The sequence below is a fragment of the Pongo abelii genome, chromosome 18 (genome assembly GCF_028885655.2).
Source record: "Pongo abelii isolate AG06213 chromosome 18, NHGRI_mPonAbe1-v2.0_pri, whole genome shotgun sequence".
NCBI lineage: Eukaryota > Metazoa > Chordata > Mammalia > Primates > Hominidae > Pongo > Pongo abelii.
The window spans coordinates 56,159,141-56,179,626 of record NC_072003.2 but is presented as its reverse complement, the minus strand read 5'-3'; the positions used below and the strand labels follow the sequence as shown (position 1 = coordinate 56,179,626).

General features: G+C 49.8%; 1 protein-coding gene and 1 pseudogene across 2 annotated transcripts in view; both read right to left on the bottom strand.

The window, feature by feature from the left end:
- Positions 1-543: 543 nt before the first annotated feature.
- SLC12A3 (solute carrier family 12 member 3) overlaps positions 544-20,486 on the bottom strand; it is a 50,163-nt gene continuing 30,220 nt past the window's right edge. Inside the window, 4 exon segments of one of the 2 annotated variants that reach the window (NM_001132018.1) lie at positions 544-1,799; positions 10,508-10,575; positions 12,462-12,597; positions 15,351-15,437. In NM_001132018.1, coding sequence (NP_001125490.1) covers positions 1,658-1,799; positions 10,508-10,575; positions 12,462-12,597; positions 15,351-15,437 — 433 coding nt within the window. In that variant the 3' untranslated portion in view covers positions 544-1,657. 2 annotated transcript variants of the gene reach the window in all.
- On the bottom strand, positions 8,019-9,069 carry LOC103892681 (small ribosomal subunit protein eS24-like; annotated as a pseudogene).

Below are 20,486 nucleotides of genomic sequence, written 5' to 3'. Positions count from 1 at the left end.
TCAAACACTGGGATGTTCAACGTGTAGTGACCTGAGTGCTTTCTGTGAGCCAGGTATAGGTCCTTTCTCCATCTCCCTTGTCCTAGCTTCTCTCCCACCTCCAACCCCACTCTTAGCAGCCCCTCCCTGCCAGCCCCCTCTGCCGCCTGCTCTTTCCATCTCTTGCAGGTGGCTCCTCCTCCCCTCCCCTTTCACCTGGTCTTGGGCTAGGCTTGGACCTGCTCCTGCCTATCTGTTCCTTGCCAACCTTGCCATCTCTACACCCCTCTCCACATCTTCATTCCTGACATCCTTGTCCTCTGTTCTTAACCACGCCTGAAATCTTACCCTTGCCACTAGACTCCTTCAACCTTGCCCCTTCTTTAAAACTCTTTTTTGACTCTCCTGCCATCAATACCCCTCCTCACGTGTTCTGTCAATCTGCTTTTCTTCCCAGTGAGATGAGCTGGGAAAATGGCAATGACACCGAGCTGTGGCCTTTCCCCAGCTCAGCCGGACTCCCTGTGTGTGGACAAATGCAAGGCACAAGAGAAAGGTGGCCATGCCTTTCAAATGTGTGGGTCCCCACCCATGAGTGGATCCCAAAGTCATTTTATTGGATTGCAACCAACAGTGAAAAATAAACAGAACAGAACATACTGGAGGATGTCCCCCAGGGAAGGGTAAGTATTGTTTTGTGACATTTTTGTTTTCATGTGTGTGAGCTGCAAGTCTCAGTGTGAAATATATTTCTTATTGTATGTTGCAACCAAAAAAGTTCAAAAAGTCCCTCATCCAAAGAACCAGTGAAGACATCAAAGACCCATTATTGAAAGTGACAGGAGTGAGAAGTGGTTCAAGAAATTTGCCTGGGCCGGGCGCAGTGGCTCAGGCTTGTAACCCCAGCACTTTGGGAGACCGAGGCGGGTGGATCACCTGAGGTCAGGAGCTCGAGACCAGCCTGGTCAACATGGTGAAACTCTGTGTCTACTAAAAATGCAAAAATTAGCTGGGTGTGATGGCAGGCGCCTGTAATCCCAGCTACTCGGGAGGCTGAGACAGAAGAAATGCTTGAACCCGGGAGGAGGAGGTTGCAGTGACCTGAGATCGTGCCATTACACCCTAGCCTAGGCAACAAGAGAAAAAACTCCATCTCAAAAAAAAAATATATATATATATTTGCCTGGCTGTGGAGGCTCAGAGAGAGCCCTGCATTCCTTAGAGAGCCTGTAGGTCCTACAGGTGAGGCTCCCATTCTCCTATTGGAGGAAGCAGGGCATGGTTTAGGAACTTTCACCCAGGAAGGTCTGTAGAAACGGTCAAGATTCACGCCCAGGATTCGGACTCCAATTTGCATACAAATCAAAGACTGAACTCTTAATTAATGGTCATCAAAATCAAAAGAAATCCTTTAAAAGGAATAGGATCCTTTAGAGAGTTTTCCTTGCAGCTCCATCTGCTATTTCTCTAGCCCATAAAAACAAGACCCAGGGAATGTGTCCCATGGAAGTGGAGTCCAGCCAGATTTGGAAATCTACCATCTTTTTCGGTGAGATCATCAGATGCTGTCACTTAAAGTGCAACAGAACATGAGTCTTATCCCTGTGGACCAGAGGCAATCGAGTTCCAACTCATCCCACACACTCAGAGCTGTGGACAGGGATGGCAAAGCCTGGAGTTACTGGCAGTAAACGGTGAGCACGTTTTCCTGGTTTCCTCGGATCAGGATGACTGGAGGTCTGAGGTCCTGGGACAGGGTCTCCAGCCAGGCCATGTACAGTGAGCTGGGGCACTTCCCCTTCCTCCCTATGGGCAAAGTGCTGCAAGGCATGAAAAAGTGGCAGAAGAGAGATTACCACGGGGCCTCTCCACATGCCCAGCTCCCGGTTTGTTTTCAGAACAGCGAGTCTGTTTACTGTCCCTCAGAGCTCCTTCCACCCACCCTAAGAATGACCTCCCCACTTTCCGCACAAACATGACCCAGAATGGACCTTCTGCCATGAAGCGTTTCTAAACAAAGCCATTGCCCACAAGCCCTGTGGGATCTAGTCCTTGCCAAGCCCACGACCTCACTTCCTCCCACCCTCGCCTTGCTCACCCCCGATGCCCTGTGGCTTTCTTTCCATTCCTAAAAAAATGCCAAGCTCACTCCTGCCTCCAACCTTTGCACTTGACGTTCTCCCCACCCACCGGGAAAGGAGCGGCCCCAGCTCTGCACCTGGTCACTTCCTTTGAGTCAGGCAAGTGCACCCACCTCCTTCCCTGATCACTCCTTCAGGGCAGGCTGCCCACGCCTCTTCCTCACATCACCCCACTTTACTGCCTTCAGAGCCCTCCACAGTCCCAACAGCATCTTCTGATTTATGTGCTTGTCTCCCCACATTAGAATGTTCGCTCACAAGCAGGCCAGATCTGTCTTATTCACCCCCCTTTTCCCAGTGCCTAGAGCACAGTCTGATACAGTCAGGCTCAGTATATATTTGTTAAGTGGGTGACCCTTCCCTATCGGGCCACCCGCTTCATGCCAGGCTTGCCTCTCCAGCCCTGTGTTGGCCTGTGGCCACAGCAATGTGATATGTTCCTCTTCATTCATTGTCCAGCTCAGCGTCTTTGTCCTGCCTCCTGCCCTGTGCAGGAGGCCCTGGGAGCAAGACTCCACCGCTGCCTATGGGGAGGCCCCTTGTCTTAACTGTGCAATGCTGTGTGAATAAAAAGATGCCCTGGGAATGCTGTCCAGCCATGTCTTCCAACTATTTCAGGAAGTGACTTTTCTACTATCTGGAGAATTCCAAAAACGCATTGGGATGGCCACAGCTGCCCAGCTCTGGGATCCAGGAGGGTCTGTGGGCTCCAGCAGTGTCTCACAGGTCCAGCTGGTGCCACATGAAGCTGGGGCACTAGCCCCTTCCATGGGACTCACTTGAATGTCTGTTTTCCCCAAGTACATCCCCCTGGGGAATGGGCAGGGCCCGAAGCACTGCGCTCCTTCAGAGGTGGGAGAACCGGGGCGGGAGGAGGATGCTGGAGCGCTGAGGTCAGAGCCAGGCTCTGGTGTCTGAGTCGTGGCTTTCCCACTTCCTCAGCCAGATGACCTTTGCAGAGTTTCTCTTCCCTAAAGCAAGAACACAAAAACCTCCCTCGCAGGATGTTTCTGATGCTAAAGCCGGCAAAGCACACGCAGGCACAGCACAATGTCTGGCACACAGCGAGCGCTCCGTAAGGTCAGCAGCTGTCATCATCACTTAGTACTGACCAGCACGCGACAGCTAAGCCAGCGGTGGCAAAGCTGGAATTCGAACCGAGGTCTTGGCATCTTCCCTCCGCAGCAGCCTCTGCTCACAGCAACTCCAACCTCCTCTGAGAAGGGTAACTGGGATCCTAAACAGCTATGTCATACTTGAAGTTCCATCCACAAAGCTTCACCTGGGACAAGCCCTACTCTCCTTTAAAAAGCAATGTCCCGGGCCAGGCGTGGTCACACCTGTAATCCCAGCACTTTGGGAGGCTGAGGTGGGCAGATCACTTGAGCCCAGGAGTTTGAGACCAGCCTGGGCAACATGGTGAGACCCTGTCTTTACAAAAAATACAAAAATTAGCTGGGCATGATGGCACATGCCTGTGGTCTCAGCTCCTCAGGATGCTGAGGCGGGAGGATTGTTTGAGCCTGGGAGGTCGAGGCTGCAGTGAGCGTGATTGCGCCACTTTACTGCAGCCTGGGCAACAGAGTTAGACTCTGTCTCAAAACAAACAAACAAAAAAAGGTCTCAAAAATTAGGGAAGGTGGGTTGGACCAAGGCCATTTCATTAAGCTATAGTCATCTGAGTTCAAATATTTAGTGACTTTCCAGGAGAAAGGGACATAGGAGTACTGAGACCAAACTCTCCTGACTGAGCAGTTATGCAAGAGGCGGACAACACCATCCAGGAAATAGTACATGATTTCAGGGACTGAATTCAGAAACTTCAAAGGCCATGAGAGAAATGGTGCCTGCACCATGGGGGTGGGGAACATCCATCACACCTGTGGCAGACTTTCAAGCTTCAGCATGGAGTTCCCTCCCCCAACACAGCCTGTCCACCTGTCCGAGAGACAGCTGTCTTTAAAATCACCCCCGCCCCCACACCAATCAATGACGTGCTCTATTCCTGCTCACAGGATGTGCATGCCTTGAGCTACTAATCTTCAGAAATAAAGCTGTTCCAGAACAAAGGAACATTTTTTCAGAATTACATCTCTTAGCCACAAAGAAAGGCGACTTCAGATCTAACCTAGATGTGAAAGACAGCCCTGCATCAGAACACAGTCACAGGCTCCAGATGCAATTCCCACTTCCTGTCTGCAAGACCCTGGCCACGTTGCTTAACTCCTCTGAAGCGGCTTCCTCATCTCTAAAGTGGGAGTGAGGGGGTGATTATAATAGAGTTTTGAGGCCAGGCACAGTGGCTCATGCCTGTAATCCCAGCACTTTGGGAGGCCAAGGCAGGTGGATTGCTTGAGCTCAGGAGTTGGAGACCAGCCTGGGCCAACATGGTAAAACCCTGTCTCCATAAAAAAATACAAAAAACTAGCCAGATCTGGTGGCATGTGCCTGTAGTCCCAGCTACTTGGGAGGCTGAGGTAGGAGGATTGAGTCCCGGGAGGTGGGGGTTGCAGTGAGCTGAGATCTCACTACTGCTCTCTAGCCTGGGTGACAGAGTAAGACCCCGCCCCCAAAACAAAGAAAATTATAGGACCAAAGAGGCCCAAAGATGAGTCACAGGTTACAAAAAGAGAAACAACAACAACAACAAAAAAACAAAGAGGTTGCAGTGAGCTGAGATCCTGCCACTGCACTCCAGCCTGGGTGACAGAGTGAGATGCTGTCTTAAAATTAGGGCTTTGCAAATTCATAAGGCCTGATGCCTTGAGTACCATATAGAGGCCCAAGCCATAAAATGCAATGTTGATTATTGCTATTTTGATTATTGCTGTTTGGCTTTGAGGAGGGAATGTTTTTAGAAAAAAAGAGGCGTCTGGACCCAACAGGAATATGTTGCTAGACTGGTCAAAGCTTGCTGGGCTCTTTATGAGGCTGGTTTATCAGCTGTGCTGGGGTAGCTGAGCTCAAACCTGGGGCCATTTGATAACCCACTGATTAGTGAACAGCAATCAACCAAGTGCTGCCTCAAACCGGCTCTAGAAAATGCTCCAAGCACGCTCTCCCAAATGCTAGACAATGTGATCTAATCATTTCACAGAGGCTTGGGAGATTTTTTTTTTCCCTTCCTCAGAATTTCTGGGCTCCACCCTAGAGCCTGGTCTGGAAGGCACTGAGGAACTTGCATTTTCCACAGTCCCCTGGTGGTTCTGATGAAGCGGACTCTCTGACTGAACTTGTAGAGAAGCACTAGGCGTGGCTCCAGGTTGGAGATTAGTGATGGAGAGATGCAGCTGCTCTGTCCTCCTGGTGGACTTGGCCCAATAGCTGGGGCCTCTTTGGGCAACAGCTGTAGCTACTGGCATGGGGTGGGAAGCCCTGGGCAGGGGTCTTCTCTTGGGTCACTGGATTTATAATTACTTGTGTTGGCAAATCCCACAAAGGCTGGTGGGTGGGGGATTGGTTTACCCTGTGAGTTTGGGGGATGGTGGTAGGGATGGGGGGTGGGAAGGGAGAGATTCCAACAGGTGGTCACCTCCCGGGATGAAATTCTTCATCTTATGGCTTAAGAGACTGAGAGACTGATTCTTTTCTTTCTTTCTTTTTTTTTTGGTAGTGACAGGGTCTCACTATGTTGCCCAGGCTGGTGTCCAACTCCTGGGCTCGATCAATCCTTCAGCCTCAGCCTCCCAAAGTGCTGGGATTACAGGCATGAGCCACTATGCCCAGCTGAGACTGACTCATTTTAATGACAAATAAACTTAGAATCACAGCATGTTAGCATGAAAGAGAATCTTGGGAATACTTTTGTTAACTCTTTATAATTAGGGAAACTGAGGCTAGAGAGACATGGGGTCTTACCCAAGGCCACACAGTGGGCTAATGGTGTAGACAAAATGCACACATGCCTCTCTGAACAGAGGCGGCACTCGTTAAGCCGTGGTCTGGCACACCCATGCACACCCACCAGGCACCATACCCAAGGAAGAGTCTGGGGAGGTGTCCCAGGACAAAGCCATTTCCACTGTCTTGCGCTTGGACCCAGCGCTCACCCTGGACCAACCTTGCCCTAGGAACATTCTCTGCTAGGTGTTGGCAAGAGGTCTGGAGATAAGCCCAGCCCCTTTCCTTATCACTGTTCTCCAAGGAAACACGGGGCACTTTCTTTGTACAAAAAAATCATGTTCCTAAAGCCCCAGAAAGCATTGTTCTGGGCAGAGCCAGCTTCCTGGGTGTGCAACCAGCACAGTCACATGGGGCCTTCTGCTCAGGAGGGTCCCTTGTTTGTCTAATGCCCTGCTGTCACCATCTTGACATTCTTCTTCTTTTTTTCTAATGCCTTAAGTCACACAAGAAAATGTTGCAAGTGGCAGTTCAACCCAATTGACTACACTATAAATTATATCACTATCTGCAGCTGGGCACTGTGGCTCACGCCTGTAATCCCAGCACTGTGGGAGGCTGAGGTGGGTGGATCACCTGAGGTCAGGAGTTCAAGATCAGCCTGGCCACCATGGTGAAACCCCATCTCTACTAAAAATACAAAAAATTAGCCAGGCGAGGTGGTGGTATTCAGGAGGCTGAGGCAGGAGAATCACTTGAACCCAGGAGGCGGAGGTTGCAGTGAGCTGAGATCTCCCCACTGCACTCCAGCCTGGGCGACAGAGTGACTCTGCCTCAAAAAAAAAAAAAAAAAAAAAAAAAAAGTTATATCACTATCTGAGAAATAAATACAATCATTCTTTAAAAAAAAAAAATAAAGCACACACTGGCATTGGGGACATCGGGGCATGAGGAATACTGAGTCCCAGGGGCAGACTGACAATGGTCTGCTTCTGGTTTGTTGTTAGACTTCTGTGCTCTTACACTTATCTGCTAAGAAGGGTTTGCACACTGCATAGGATATTAGGAATCATGAAGAATTCTACATGCTCTACTGTCTACTGGCACATAGGAAGTGATTGGGAAGAAGAGAAACTATAAGTCAGAACCATTTGCGACAGTCTGAATATTCATGTCCCCCCAAAATTCACACGTTGAAATCCATATCCCCAGGGTGATGGTTTTAGGAGGTGGGGCCTTTGGGAGATGATGAGGTTATGAGAGTAGAGCCCTATGACCTATGAATAGGATTAGTGCTCTTATAAAGAGGCCCCAGAGAGCTCCCTGGCTCCCTCCACCAAGTGAGGACACAGCAAGAAGGCCCATCCATGAGTCAGGAAAGGAGCCCTGCCTCTGACTCTGAATTTACCATGCTTTGATCTAGGACTTCCCAGCCTCTAGAACCATGAGAAATAAATTTCTGTTATTGATAAGCCCAGTCTATGGTATTTTGCTATAGCAGCCTGAATGTTCTAAGACATGATTTCTGAAAACTGCTTTCGTGTATGGAAGTAGCATTTGAGTATTATCCAAGCACATTTCTAGCTCTGTCATCCAGGCTGGAGTGCAGTGGCATGATCTTGGCTCACGGCAACCTCTGCCTCCCAGGTTCAAGCAATTCTCCTGTCTCAGCCTCCCAAGTAGCTGGGATTACAGGTGTGCATCACCATGCCTGGCTAATTTTTTTGTATTTTTAGTAGAGATGGGGTTTCACCATGTTGGCCAGGCCGGTCTCAAACTCCTGACCTCAAGTGATCCACCCACCTTGGCCTCCCAAAGTGCTGGGATTACAGGCGTGAGCCACCGTGCCCAGGCCCAAGCACATTTCTAATTGCCTGAACCACTCTCCTGGTGACAAAATTCCGCTACTTGGTAAAAGCAAAAATTTTACCTCTGTCCTGTCAATGAAGAGTAACTGGTACTGGTGCCTTTTGAATTCTCCTGGGCATCTTTTTTTCATGTGAGAGTTTTTAGTTTATTAATCTTCTTTTAAAAAATCCACAATGGCCACAGATAACATCACTGCCGCCCCTTTACTCCTTTGGCTGTGATCCAATCTCCAGCACCTTTTGCCAGCACCAACGTGGCCTTTACAGTCCCCCTGACTTCCTTCATTCTGTTCTTGCATTCCTTTCATTGCTTTCTTGAGGTCTTTTTCTTCTCATACAGGCCATATCTTGCAAGTCCGTGTTTGGGTTCACTTTTCTTTGCATAATCCAAGGAATCATAAATCATGCCAAAGCTAGTTGTCTTGCCACCATCAAAATTAGTTCTAAATCCAAATGCAAAGATGATATCCAGTGTGGTCTTGTATATTTTGGCTAGTTGGTCCTGAATTTCTATCTTAGGTACTGTTGCCTTCCCAGGGTGAAGGACAGAGATGACCATTTGTTTCCTCTGAAGTAGTCAGTTGGTCATGACCTTCCTAGTTTGGATACTTACTGATTCATTCAGGTTGGCAGTCAATCCTCAGACATCCAGGGAGGAAAAACCCTTATGGACATCTTAAGACAGACTGGAGGTCCAGAAACATTCAGGTCAGGTCTCCAAACTGGTTGCTCAGCTTCTAGCCTTTGATGAGACCTAGGAGGATGCGTATCCTCAGGCTTCATCTACTTATCTGCTAGAAGCCATTGGCCATTTTCAATCTGAACCCATTTGCTGTTTTGATTTTCTCAAAGGGGCACTTATACTACATAAAAGAAATATTGCTGGTGCTCTCCTGAAACAGGGTATTGCAGACACAGCAGTAAGGGATGCATACAACTTATATAGTACTCAAACAACAGAAGTAGTGGGAAAATAGTTTGAGTTGCTTTTATCACCCTCAATGGACCACTTGTTCTGAGGTCTCCTCTCATGACTCTAATATCCTTAGATCCTGGCATCTGCAGTCCAGGTCAGATGGTGACAAGCCTGGGAATGGGTTGTATCACCAGAGCTGAAGGATCCTTCCTATCTGAGCACATCTTCCTAGAACAGTGTGTGGTGCTAGGTTTTTGGGGAGCTTCTTGCCAGAGAAAGCAGGCTTGATGAGGCACTTGTCGTTGCTCTCCAAGGCAGGATGCATTTTGCAGATTTATGGAAACGTTCAAACAGGTGAACGTTGAAAAATGATACCCTGATGTTTCATGCCCACGTCATCATCTGTCTACATCAATGATCAACCTATGATCAGTTGTGTTGAACCCCACCCCCTCCTCCTTTCCACCACTGTGAGATTTTTTTGAAAAACAAATTCCATACATCCTATGTGAGAATGTAAGGGAGATTGCTTTGAAAGGGAAGACCACAGAACTTCTTAATATTTTCTGAGCAAGGTGCCCCACATTTTCGTTTTCTCCTAGGCCTTGCAAATTGTGTAGTTGGTCCTGGCTTCAGGCTATGAGCAAGCAGATTCCATGGACGTTTCGGCTGTCCTGCAGAACCTGGCATCTGCAGTCCAGGTCAGATGGTGACAGGTCTGGGAGTGGGTTGCAACACCAGAGCTGAAAGATCCCTTCTGTCTGATTCCCAGGTGGTTGGCCCCCAGGAAATGTAGGAGAGACCAGTTACTTGCCTTGGCAAAGACCCCTTGTCCCCTGAGCTGAGGGCTTGGCTGATCATGTTCTTCTTCCTTTTTTTTTTTTTTGAGACGGAGTTTCGCTCTTGTTGCCTAGGCTGGAGTGAAATGGTGCAACCTCGGCTCACCGCAGCCTCTGCCTCCCAGGTTCAAGCAATTCTCCTGCCTCAGCCGCCTGAGTAGCTGGGATTACAGGTATGCACCACCACACCCAGCTAATTTTGTATTTTTAGTAGAGACGGGGTTTCTCCCTGTTGGTCAGGCTAGTCTCGACCTCCCGACCTCAGGTGATCTGCCCGCCTCAGCCTCCCAAAGTGCTGGGATTACAGGCGTGAGCCACCATGCCCGGCCGATCATGTTCTTCTTACAGGCCTCACAGAGAGCAGAGCCACCCTGAGACCTTTGCTGCATAGCTGTCACCTTCCATCCCACATTCTGCTTGCTCAGCCCTGGCTAACATACCCAGGGGTGGCTCAGAACTGGACGTGGGTCCAGTAGGAACAGCCAAGGCTAGGACAGGCCTCTGTTTCTGTTGCTCAGGCTTGGAACCAACATCAGTTGGGAATGGCCAACAGCCAAGGAGGGCCAAATGATTCCTGAACAACCAGGAGTCAATGTCCTTCTGGAAAGAGCTGGGTTCCCTCTTTGCCAAGTGGAATTTGGTAGGAAAAGGCAGCCAACAGGAAAAAGCAATGGCAAGGGGAGGTCACTGATGCCTGGGATACGTGAGGCCCTCGACCCCTACCAGCTAGAGCTCAGGTGTGGGGCAGTCTCAGGCCCAGCCACACGCTGAGCATCACCAGGGCTATGTTTATGGGAACTTTGGCCCTTCTGCTTCCCAGGGGAAGGCTTGGGTCCTCCATGGTGCCCCTGCTGAGCCCCTTCCCAGAGCTGAGACACCTGACTCTGGACAGACTGGTCCTCCCACCAGCCAGGCACTACTTACATGACGATGAGAGCAGCGTCTCGGGAGTAATCCAGCAGAATCTCATTCAGCCTCACCTGCCGAAGGGACTGGGCGGGAGAAAGCCGAGTGGTCACTTCCCATATCATCGAGGTCACTCAATCCTTCACCACGTCCATGGCCTCATTAACATTTTCAACTGGATTCATGATTTACTTGTAGACTCTGCTGCCTCATAAATTCTTATAGAGTCTCCTGCCTCCAGGAAGAAGGAGACCCTCAGAGTAATGGAGCACCAAGCTCACCTCCTCCAAGAAACATTCTATGGCTTTTCCTTGCCTGACTTTATGACCATAACCAGCAGGGAGGGGGAAGAGAGAACACCTTACTAGGTTCAGATCTCAGCTCTCACATTTTGTAGCAGAGAGAACTTGAGCAAGTCAGCCCTGACCTTCACCATCTTCATCTGTAAAATGGCTATGATGATACCTTCTCCAGGGGAATTTGGGGAGGATCAAATGAGACAACCTATGCAAAAGCACCCGGCAGAGGGCCTGGTACACGAAAAATACTCTATCTATAAAAGAGAGGTTGCCCCACTTCTTCTGTAACAGAGTATTGGAAGGTCTTCTTCGGACAAGAGGTTTTATTCAGCATTTTCCAAAGAGCCAGATGGCTGCATGGGCCCTTTGGGGCAGGGTCTCCGGGCTGACAGATTAGGGAAGTCCCCAAAACTTGCATGGGACTCGGTTGGGGGGTGGGAGACTTCTTCCAACCCAAGGCCTATCTCAAATTATTCAGAAATGATTGACACTCAGGAACTGATCGTGGACGGATGCCCTATCCTGGAGACCAGGAGACCGAGGGGAAGGGAGTTAACTTGGGTAAGGGATTCTGGACCTTGCACTGTAGTTATTTGGGGCATACAAGTCCTTGCTGTGGGAAGTGTCCTGCACATCATAGGATGTTTGGCAGCATCGCAGGTCTCTCCTCACTGCCTGACAGTAGCAGCCCTGCCCCCGAGTTGTGACAAACAAAAATGTCTCCAGAGGTTGCCAAATGTCCCCCAGGGGGTAAAATCACTCATGGTGGAGAATGACTGACACTGGGGGTAGAAGTAGGACCCAGCCCCTGCCCCCATTGCTCTCGCTCGCACTCCTAGAGCCTGCCCCACCTTAACACAGTCACAGCATGGCTACAGGCACACACCCTCTCTTAGCCCTTAGAGTCCTGAAGGTGCTGTCCAGGAAGGGGCACCATGGCTCTGAGCTGTGGCAGGGGTAGGGTCTAGAGGCTAAGCAGGGAAGGTCAGGCAGCGTGTTGGCCCACAGGACAATTTATTTTATTTTATTTTTTTTGAGACAGAGTCTCACTCTGTCACCCAGGCTGGAGTGCAATGGCGCAATCTTGGCTCACTGCAACCTCCCCCTCCCAGGTTCAAGCGATTCTCCTGCCTCAGCCTCCCGAGTAGCTAGGATTACAGGTGCCTGCCACCATGCCCAGCTAATTTTTTTTTTTGTATTTTTAGTAGAGATGGGGTCTCACCATGTTGGTCAGGCTGGTCTTGAACTCCTGACCTCAAGTGATCCACCTGCCTCGGCCTCCCAAAGTGCCGGGATTACAGGGGTAAGCCACCATGCCCGGCCTAACAGGACTAATTATACCTTGGCCATCACCATAAGTCTCAGAAATCTCTTCCATCTGGCATAGAGGAAGTGTGGAGGAGAAGGAGGAGGACTCCGGGCAGTCAAGCCCACTGCCGGAGCTCACTCAAGATGGGCAGGAGGACCAGGCTCCCAGGTCAAGGATAGCACTGAGTTCCACAGCTGGGTTACCCATCAGCCTGAGCAACTGTGGCTTGAGGATACCTCAGGGGCTGGAGTGGAAGGCAGGGTGGAGGATCGAGGGGAGGGGCTGGGGGAGCTCAAGACATGCAAGACACCTGTCCCTGACCCAGTGATGTGTCGTGTTTCCCACCCCCACCCCTCTCCCGCACCTTGACTCTGTTCTTCGTAATCTCCTCATCGGAGATCTTCCAGGGGCAGTCCCGCCGCATGTCGTTGACAGTGGCCTCGTCCTTGAAGCCATCATTCAGACGGAAGGGTGCAATCATGTCCTCAAACCTCTTAGTGCTGGGGACGAGAGAGTGGGTTGAGGCCGGCTGAGATGATAACCCCATTTCTAGGGGTGCCAGGTCCCTGCGGGGAGCTGGCGATGTTGCCACAGCTCCCATTTTCAGGCTGAAACCCATCGAACACTGCCATTTACAAAGTGGCTTCCGTGTTGAATTCAGCTCTGCTGGCTGGGTCTGGCATCCAACTGAACTTTCACAAGTTGCCCACAACCACTGACCTGTGACCCACCCGACCATCCAGCAGGTATTTACAGAGCATGATTCTGTACCAGGCTCTGTGCTACACAACAGTGACCAAATCAGATTGTGTCCCCAGTCCTCATGGAGCCCACGGTGATAAGCAAGTAGCAAATAAATATGAAGTGGAAGCTTTATGAAGGAACAACCAAGTACTGGGACAGAGAATAATGAGTGGGGAAGGCCCTTCTGGGACCTGAAGGAAGTCTGTCCTTGCAAAACCAGCTATGCACAGGACAGGGGGTGCAGAAGCGAACAGAACTGAAAGTGCAGAGGCCCTGAGGCAGAGCGTGTTTGGCTCATATGAGGAGCAGTGAAAGATCCTGTGTGCTGGAGCAAGGTGAGTGCAGGGAAGGGTGGGAGGAGGTGAGGACAGGCAGGCAGAGAGGGCCCAGTCGGGCAGGGCTTCCTTATCTGCCCCAAGTGAGACCAGAAGCTGCTGGGGTGGTCTTCTGTGCGATGTGATTCACATCATTAAAGACAGAGATTTAGGGCTGGGGCCGGGCACGGTGGCTCACGCCTGTAATCCCAGCACTTTGGGAGGCCGAAGAGGGTGGATCACCTAAGGTCAGGAGTTCGAGACCAGCCTGGCCAACATGATGAAACACTGTGTCTACTAAAAATACAAAAATTAGCTGGGTGTGGTGGCACACACCTGTAATCCCAGCCACTCAGAGGGCTGAGGCAGGAGAATCACTTGAACCTGGGATGTGGAGGTTGCAGTGAGCTGAGATGGTACCACTGTACTCCAACCTGGGTGATGGAGTGAGACTGTCTCAAAAAAAAAAAAAAAAAAGAGAGAGAGAGATGTAGGGCTGATTGGCATTCAGATGATGCTATCTGCTATCTGAAGCCGCAAGGATGGATGAGCTCACCTGGGACAGAGTAAAGGGAGAGAAGGGAAGAGGGTCGGGGCCGAACCCCAAGGATGCCAGCAAGGGCAAGTGAGGTCAAGGAGGAAGAACCAGCAGAGGAACTGCAGGAAGGGCCTCTGATGCAGGAGGGAACCAGTGGAAGGGGTGTCTTGGAAGCCAAAAGAAGGAACAGTCTCAAGAAGGATCACTGTCAAGTGCAGCTGAAAGGTAGAAAGAGAGGACTCTGTGGGTGTGGCAACGTGGAGGTCACTGATGATGCTGGCAAGAGTGGTCTCAGACAGCGGGGGCAGTGGGTTGGGAGTGGGAAGATTAGGGGAGGGGAGGAGGGGTCGACAAAGAGTGCAAACATCTTGGAGTCTGGCTGTGCCAAGGAGGAGAGAAATGGTCCAGGAGCTGGAGGCAGATGAAAGGTCAATGGAGGGGATTTTTTAAATAAGATGCTAGGCTGGGCGCAGTGGCTCACGCCTGTTATCTCAGCACTTTGGGAGGCCAAGGCGGGTGGGTCACCTGAGGTCAGGAGTTTGAGACCAGCCTGGCCAGCATGGTGAAACCCCATCTCTACTAAAAATACTAAATTTAGCCAGGCATGGTGGCATGTGCCTGTAATCCCAGCTACTCGGGAGGCTGAGGCAGGAGAATTGCTTAAACCTGGGAGGCAGAGGTTGCAGTGAGCTGGGATTGTGCCATTGTACTCCAGCCTGGGTGACAGAGCAAGACTCTATCTCATAAATAAATAAATATCAGATGCTAGATGGGGTCTGTATGTTGCTCCTGCTGTCTCTTCTGCCTGGAAGATCTCCCCCATCTCTTTTTGATCATCAAGGCCAGCCTTTCTCAAGGCTTTGCTTTTCCACCAAGAGACAACCCTACTCTCCTTGGCACCCTGATCTGTCTCTGCAGCATTGCAACTGCCCTTGGCTTCCACCAGCCTGCAGCTATGCTTGGAGGATGGGGCTGCAGATTCCTCATCTCTGCCTCTGCAGCACCAAGCACAGCTCCTAACAAATGGTTGGAGTCAATGTATCCATCACTATTACATAGCTCCTTTCTGCTTGTCTTGATTTCCTTCCCTGTCCAGATGGGGGACATCCTTATGGCTGGGAGACATAAGAGAAAAGTTAGGGCTAGGAGGTCAGGAGGAAACATACTTTAGTGAGGAGAGAGTCCTGGAAAACCTCACGCACACCGATTGACAAAATACAAATCCTGTTTGTAAATGTCTTATTTGAAGAAGATGAAGTTATACCATTTGGAAAGCAAACAGTCCCTGCTGAACCCACCATTGGTCGTTGCTACAAATTCGCACAGGGGTTTGCTTAAAATCTGTGCTCTTGCCCTTGCGTGGAAGAAGGAAGGAAGTTGTTGCTCAGGTCACTCACCTTTTTCCCCCTCCCAGCACCAATGTGTTAACACAATGTCAGGGGCTGCAGCCGCCTTGCCCTGTGGTCCCCTCAGCCCCAGGGAGGGGACATGCCCCGGCCACAGCCACTGCAGAAGTTGTGCCCTCTGACACATCTAGGAAGGGCTTGGAGGAGAGCCCCTTGCTCCTAGTTTACCAAGGAAAAAGGGGGCAGCCGGCAGAGGGGTCTCCAGGCACACAGTTGGCCCTTCTGCCTGGAAGCCCCAAAACAGAACTTACTGCTCAGCCCGAGGGTTCTGGTTGATGTCAGGGAGGATGTGGACTTCATGGAATCCCAGCCGGAACTTGCTCAGCAGAGAAATGATCCTGGAGGACACATGGAGAGGTTTATTGTTATTACTTTTTCTTGAGACAGAGTCTTGCTCTGTCTCCCAGGCTGGAGTGCAGTGGTGCAATCTCGGTTCACTGCAATCTCTGCCTCCCAGGTTCAAGCGATTCTCATGCCCCAGCCTCCCAAGTAGTTGGGATTACAGATGTGTGCCACCACACTTGGCTAATTTTTGTATTTTTAGTAAAGACAGGGTTTCGCCATGTTGGCCTCGGGTGATCCTCCTGCCTCGGCCTCCCAAAGTGCTGGCATTATAGGCTGGAGCCACCATGCCCAGCCTGAGAATTTTAAAAATGTATTTATTCATTCAACTAATTTTCACTGAGCACCTACTTGACTACATAGCAGTGAGGAAAATAGATCAAAGCCTGCCCTTGTAGCACATGGGGGTAGGGGCAGACAGGAAACGAATACCCGTAAAATGGGTTAGATGATGACAAGTGAAACGGAAAAGTAATTGACCAGACTTTCCCAAGTATCTGGTGGCCATCTCTGTACTAGCACACCCCAAATTTTCGCATGTCTACGCATCTGCTGAGGATCTTGTTACCATGCTGATTCTGATTCGGCTGATCTGGGGTGAGGCCTGGGATTCCGCATTTCTAACACACTCCCAGGGGATGCAGTGCTGCTGGTCCACAGACAACACTTTGAGTAACAAAGGTCTAAGGAATAGGAAAGTTGAATAAAGGAAATTCTAGAGTGGCTGAGGAAGCAAAGATAACACACAAGAAACTAGGTACAGAACCAAGAGTAGCAAGACAGATGGCGCTGACTTTGCATCTAACAGGGAAGGAGAAGCCCACTGTGGTTTGTAGCAGTCAGGGAAGACTTCACAGAGGTGGTGGTCTGGCTGGATGGTGAATGAGGGGTAAGATTGTTACAGGCCAAAGCAGATGGGGCAGGGGAGGGTCTACACTGAAATTATCCAAGGAGCCTTCAAAACAATATACCTGCTGGGTATGGTGGCTCACGCCTGTAATCCCAGCATTTTGGGTGCTGAGATTACAACTGAGAATACACCTGCTGAGGCAAGTGGATCACCTGAGGTCAGGAGTTCGAGACCAGCCTGAACAACATGACGAAATCCGTCTCTACTAAAAATACAAAAATTAGCCACGCATGGTGGCACGCGCCTATAATTCCAGTTACTCGGGAGGCTGAGGTAGGAGAATTGCTTGAACTCGAGAGGCGGAGCTTGCAGCGAGCTGAGATCGTGCCATTGCACTCCAGCCTGGGTGACAGAGTGAGACTCCGTCTCAAAACAAAAAAACAAAAAACAATACACCTGGCTGGGCGTGGTGGCTCATGCCTGTAATCCCAGCACTTTGGGAGGCCGAGGCAGGCGGAGGACGAGGTCAGGAGATCAAGACCATCCTGACTAACATGGTGAAACCCTGTCTCTACTAAAAATACAAAAGATTAGCCGGCCGTGGTGGCAGGTGCCTGTAGTCCCAGCTACTCGGGAGGCTGAGGCAGGATAATGGCGTGAACCCAGGAGGCAGAGCTTACAGTGAGCCGACTGCACTCCAGCCTGGGTGACAGAGCAAGACTCCATCTCAAAAAAAACCCAAAAACCAAAAACAAACAAACAGAAAAACAAAACCAAATCAAACCAACAAAAAAATACACCTGCCTGGGCCCTCCCCTACCCCCTTGCCCACCATTGAGTCAGAACCCCTGGGAAGGACATGGTTTTTGGTAATGCCCCAGGTGATTCCGATGTGCCAGCCTGGTTAGGGACCACTGGATTGGTTGGTGGGGAACAGTCAAAAGGAGGGAAGGCATCGGGGTGCAGGGGGTGGAACAGGGCAGTGAGGAGCTGGCTGGGATTCATGGAGTGTGCTGGGAGAGAGGAAGAAATGGGAAACAAGCCTGGAGGACCAGGCTGGGACCCAGCAGGCAAGCCGCTGCTGGTCCCTGACCTTGGGGAGTGAAATTTTGAAAGCAGAGCCGTGAGCAGATTTGTCTTGGTGTGCAGTAGCAGCGCAGGCTGGCAGGCCTGGGCAGTGCCTAGGCAAGGGCAGCATAGACCTGCCCCAGGATTATGTAGAGAGCAGAGGATGTGGCCCACCAAGGGACAGAGGGAGGCAGAGGAAGGGTTACATAACCTTCCCACCAAGTACATGCTGTTAGCCCAGGCTGCCATAGCCTTGAGCTATACCAAACCTACCGAACCCAGCTTCCATTCAGAGCCAGGACAGGAAGCAGAGACTGCAGAGCAATCTCGTATCTTATTTACTTTTTGGAGATCACAGAGAAGGCAGATGCTGCTTTTCCCAAGCAACACTTTCCTTAGCATTGCTGAAAAGGGGCTTTCCCAGGAGAAAGTTCTTAGTGGGGGTGAGGACAAAGCGATAGGATTGCTGGGTTTCCCTTAACTCACACTGCGGGTGATAGAGAATGGAGCACGGGAGGCCATCCTGGCATAGGACCGGGTGGTATAGGCCAGGGGATCCCCTCCTACTCTGACCCTGGGGCATCACAGCCAAGATAGTTGCAAAGGGCACTAGAGACCGGGCAGGGGTTCTCCTCTTTGGCTAATTAATTGGATGACTTTGGGCAAACTGCCCCATCTGTCTGTATCCTCCAGCCAACCTCCAGCCTACCACCTCCCACCTCACCTGAACTTGCTCAAAGCAGCAGCTGCTCAATTCCACCTGCCGACACCTGTCAACTCCATACTTATGTGCCACCTGCCTTACTATTTACTTTTCTGTTTAAATCAACTCACATTCTGAATTAGATACTTTTTTTTTTTTTTTGAGATGGAGTCTTGCTCTGTCACCCAGGCTGGAGTACAGTGGCACAATCTCGGCTCACTGCAACCTTCGCCTCCCAGGTTCAAGTAATCCTCCTGTCTCAGCCTCCTGAGTAGTTGGGACTGCAGGCACATGCCACCATGCCAAGCTAATTTTTGTATTTTTAGTAGAGGTGGGGTTTCACCATATTGGTCAGGCTGATTTTGAACTCCTGACCTCAGCTGATTCACCCACCTCGGCTCCCAAAGTGCTGAGATTGTAAGCATAAGCCACCATGCCTGGCCCAAACTTAGATACATTTCAAAGGGAAATTTTATATCATTATTTTATTTATTTGTTTAAATTTTATTTTATCTTTATTATTATTTAAAAAATAGAGATAGTGTCTGTTCTATCACCCAGGCTAGAGTGCAGTGGTGCAATCATAGCTCACTGCAGCCTTGATCTGGGCTCAGTGATCCTCCTGCCTCAGCCTCAAGTAGCTAGGACTACAGGCATATGCCACCATTCACAGTTAATTTTTTTTTTTTTAAGTTTTTTGGTAGAGATGGGCTCTCACTATGTTGCCCAGCCTGGTCTCAAACTCTTGGCCTCAAGCAATCCCCTGCCTTTGCCTGCTGCCAGAGTGCCAAGATTTACAGGCAGAGCCCCTGTGCCCAGCCAACATCACAATTTTAAACAGAAAACCAGCACCTCTTGCCAGGAAGAGGTGTCCAATAAAACCCCATGTCGATAAACCAGGGTCACTAAGTTCTGGCCAGATGCCATTGCCTGCCAAGCCCATGCATCCAGCCTACTCCTCTTGCTCAGAGAGACAAGCACCGGTTACCAAAGGGAGGGACAGGCCAAGGCTAAACCAGAACTTTCTGCAGAATCAGCCCCAGAATTGGAGGAGAATTAAAAGGCACTTCTCACCAAAAGACTCAGTGGTATTTGCTGCCTCAACCCTTGGCCACTAAAGTCACCTCTTGTCTCACCCAAAGTCTGCATCCCATGCACTGGGGACACTGCCTTAAAGCAGGGGCCCCTGACCCCCGGGGCTGCCAACAGATACTGGCTATGGCCTGTTAGGAACTGGGTGCATGGCAGTGAACGCAGCTTCATCTGTATTTACGGCCGCTCCTCATCGCTTGCATTACCATCTGACCTCTGCCTCCTGTCAGATCAGCAGTGGCATTAGACTCTTAGAGGGCCATGAACCCTCTTGCAGGATCTTAGAGGGCTATGAACCCTCCTGATGATCTGTCACTATCTCCCATCACTCCCAAATGGAACCATCTAGTTGCAGGAAAACAAGCTTGGGGCTCCCGCTGATTCTACATTATGGTGAGTTGTATAATTTTTAAATTGTATATTACCATGTAATCATAATAGAAATAAAGTGCACAATAAATGTAATGAGCTTGAACCATCCCAAAACCACCACTCTCTCCCAAGCCTGTGGAAAAATTGTCTTCCACGAAACCAGTCCCTGGTATCAAAAAGGTTGGAGACTGCTGCCCTAAAGGATTCTAGCCCCTACTCCATCTCTCAGGAGGAGGCATGTTCTCCAGCCTTCATTTTCTTTTTTCAAAAAATTATATATATTTAAATTTTTAAATATATATAAAATATTTATATAAAAATATAAAATATTTATATAAAAATTTAAGATATTGGCTGGGGGCAGTGGCTCACACCTGTAATCCCAGCATTTTGGGAGGCTGAGGTGGGCAGATCACTTGAGGTCAGGAGTTCGAGACCAGCCTAGCCAACATGGCGAAACCCCATCTCTACTAAAAATACAAAAAAACTATCTGGGCATGGTAGCCCACGCCTCTAATCCCAGTTACTAGGGAGGCTGAGGCAGGAGAATTGCTTGAACCCAGGGGGCAGAGGTTGCAATGAGCTGTGATCGCATCACTGAACTCCAGCCTGGGTGACAGAGCGAGAATCCATCTCAAAGAAAAAAAAAATTAAAATATATAAAAATTTAAAACATAGAGACAGGATTTTGCCACGTCACCCAGGTTGGTCTCGAACTCCTGGACTCCTGGATCCAACTGCCTTGGCCCAGCCCATCCTTCATTTCATACAGGTTCCTCCTGGAGGAGATTTGTTTTTTGTTTTTCTTTTTTATCTTTTTTTTTTTTAATGTTTCTTGTCTTTTTTTTAACTTTAAATTTAAAAAATGGATTCCTTTTCTTTCTTATTTTTATGCTTCTTGTTATCCAAACCCAGAGATTTGTGACTTTACAACCTAACTCCCCTCCCTGTCGTAGCAAA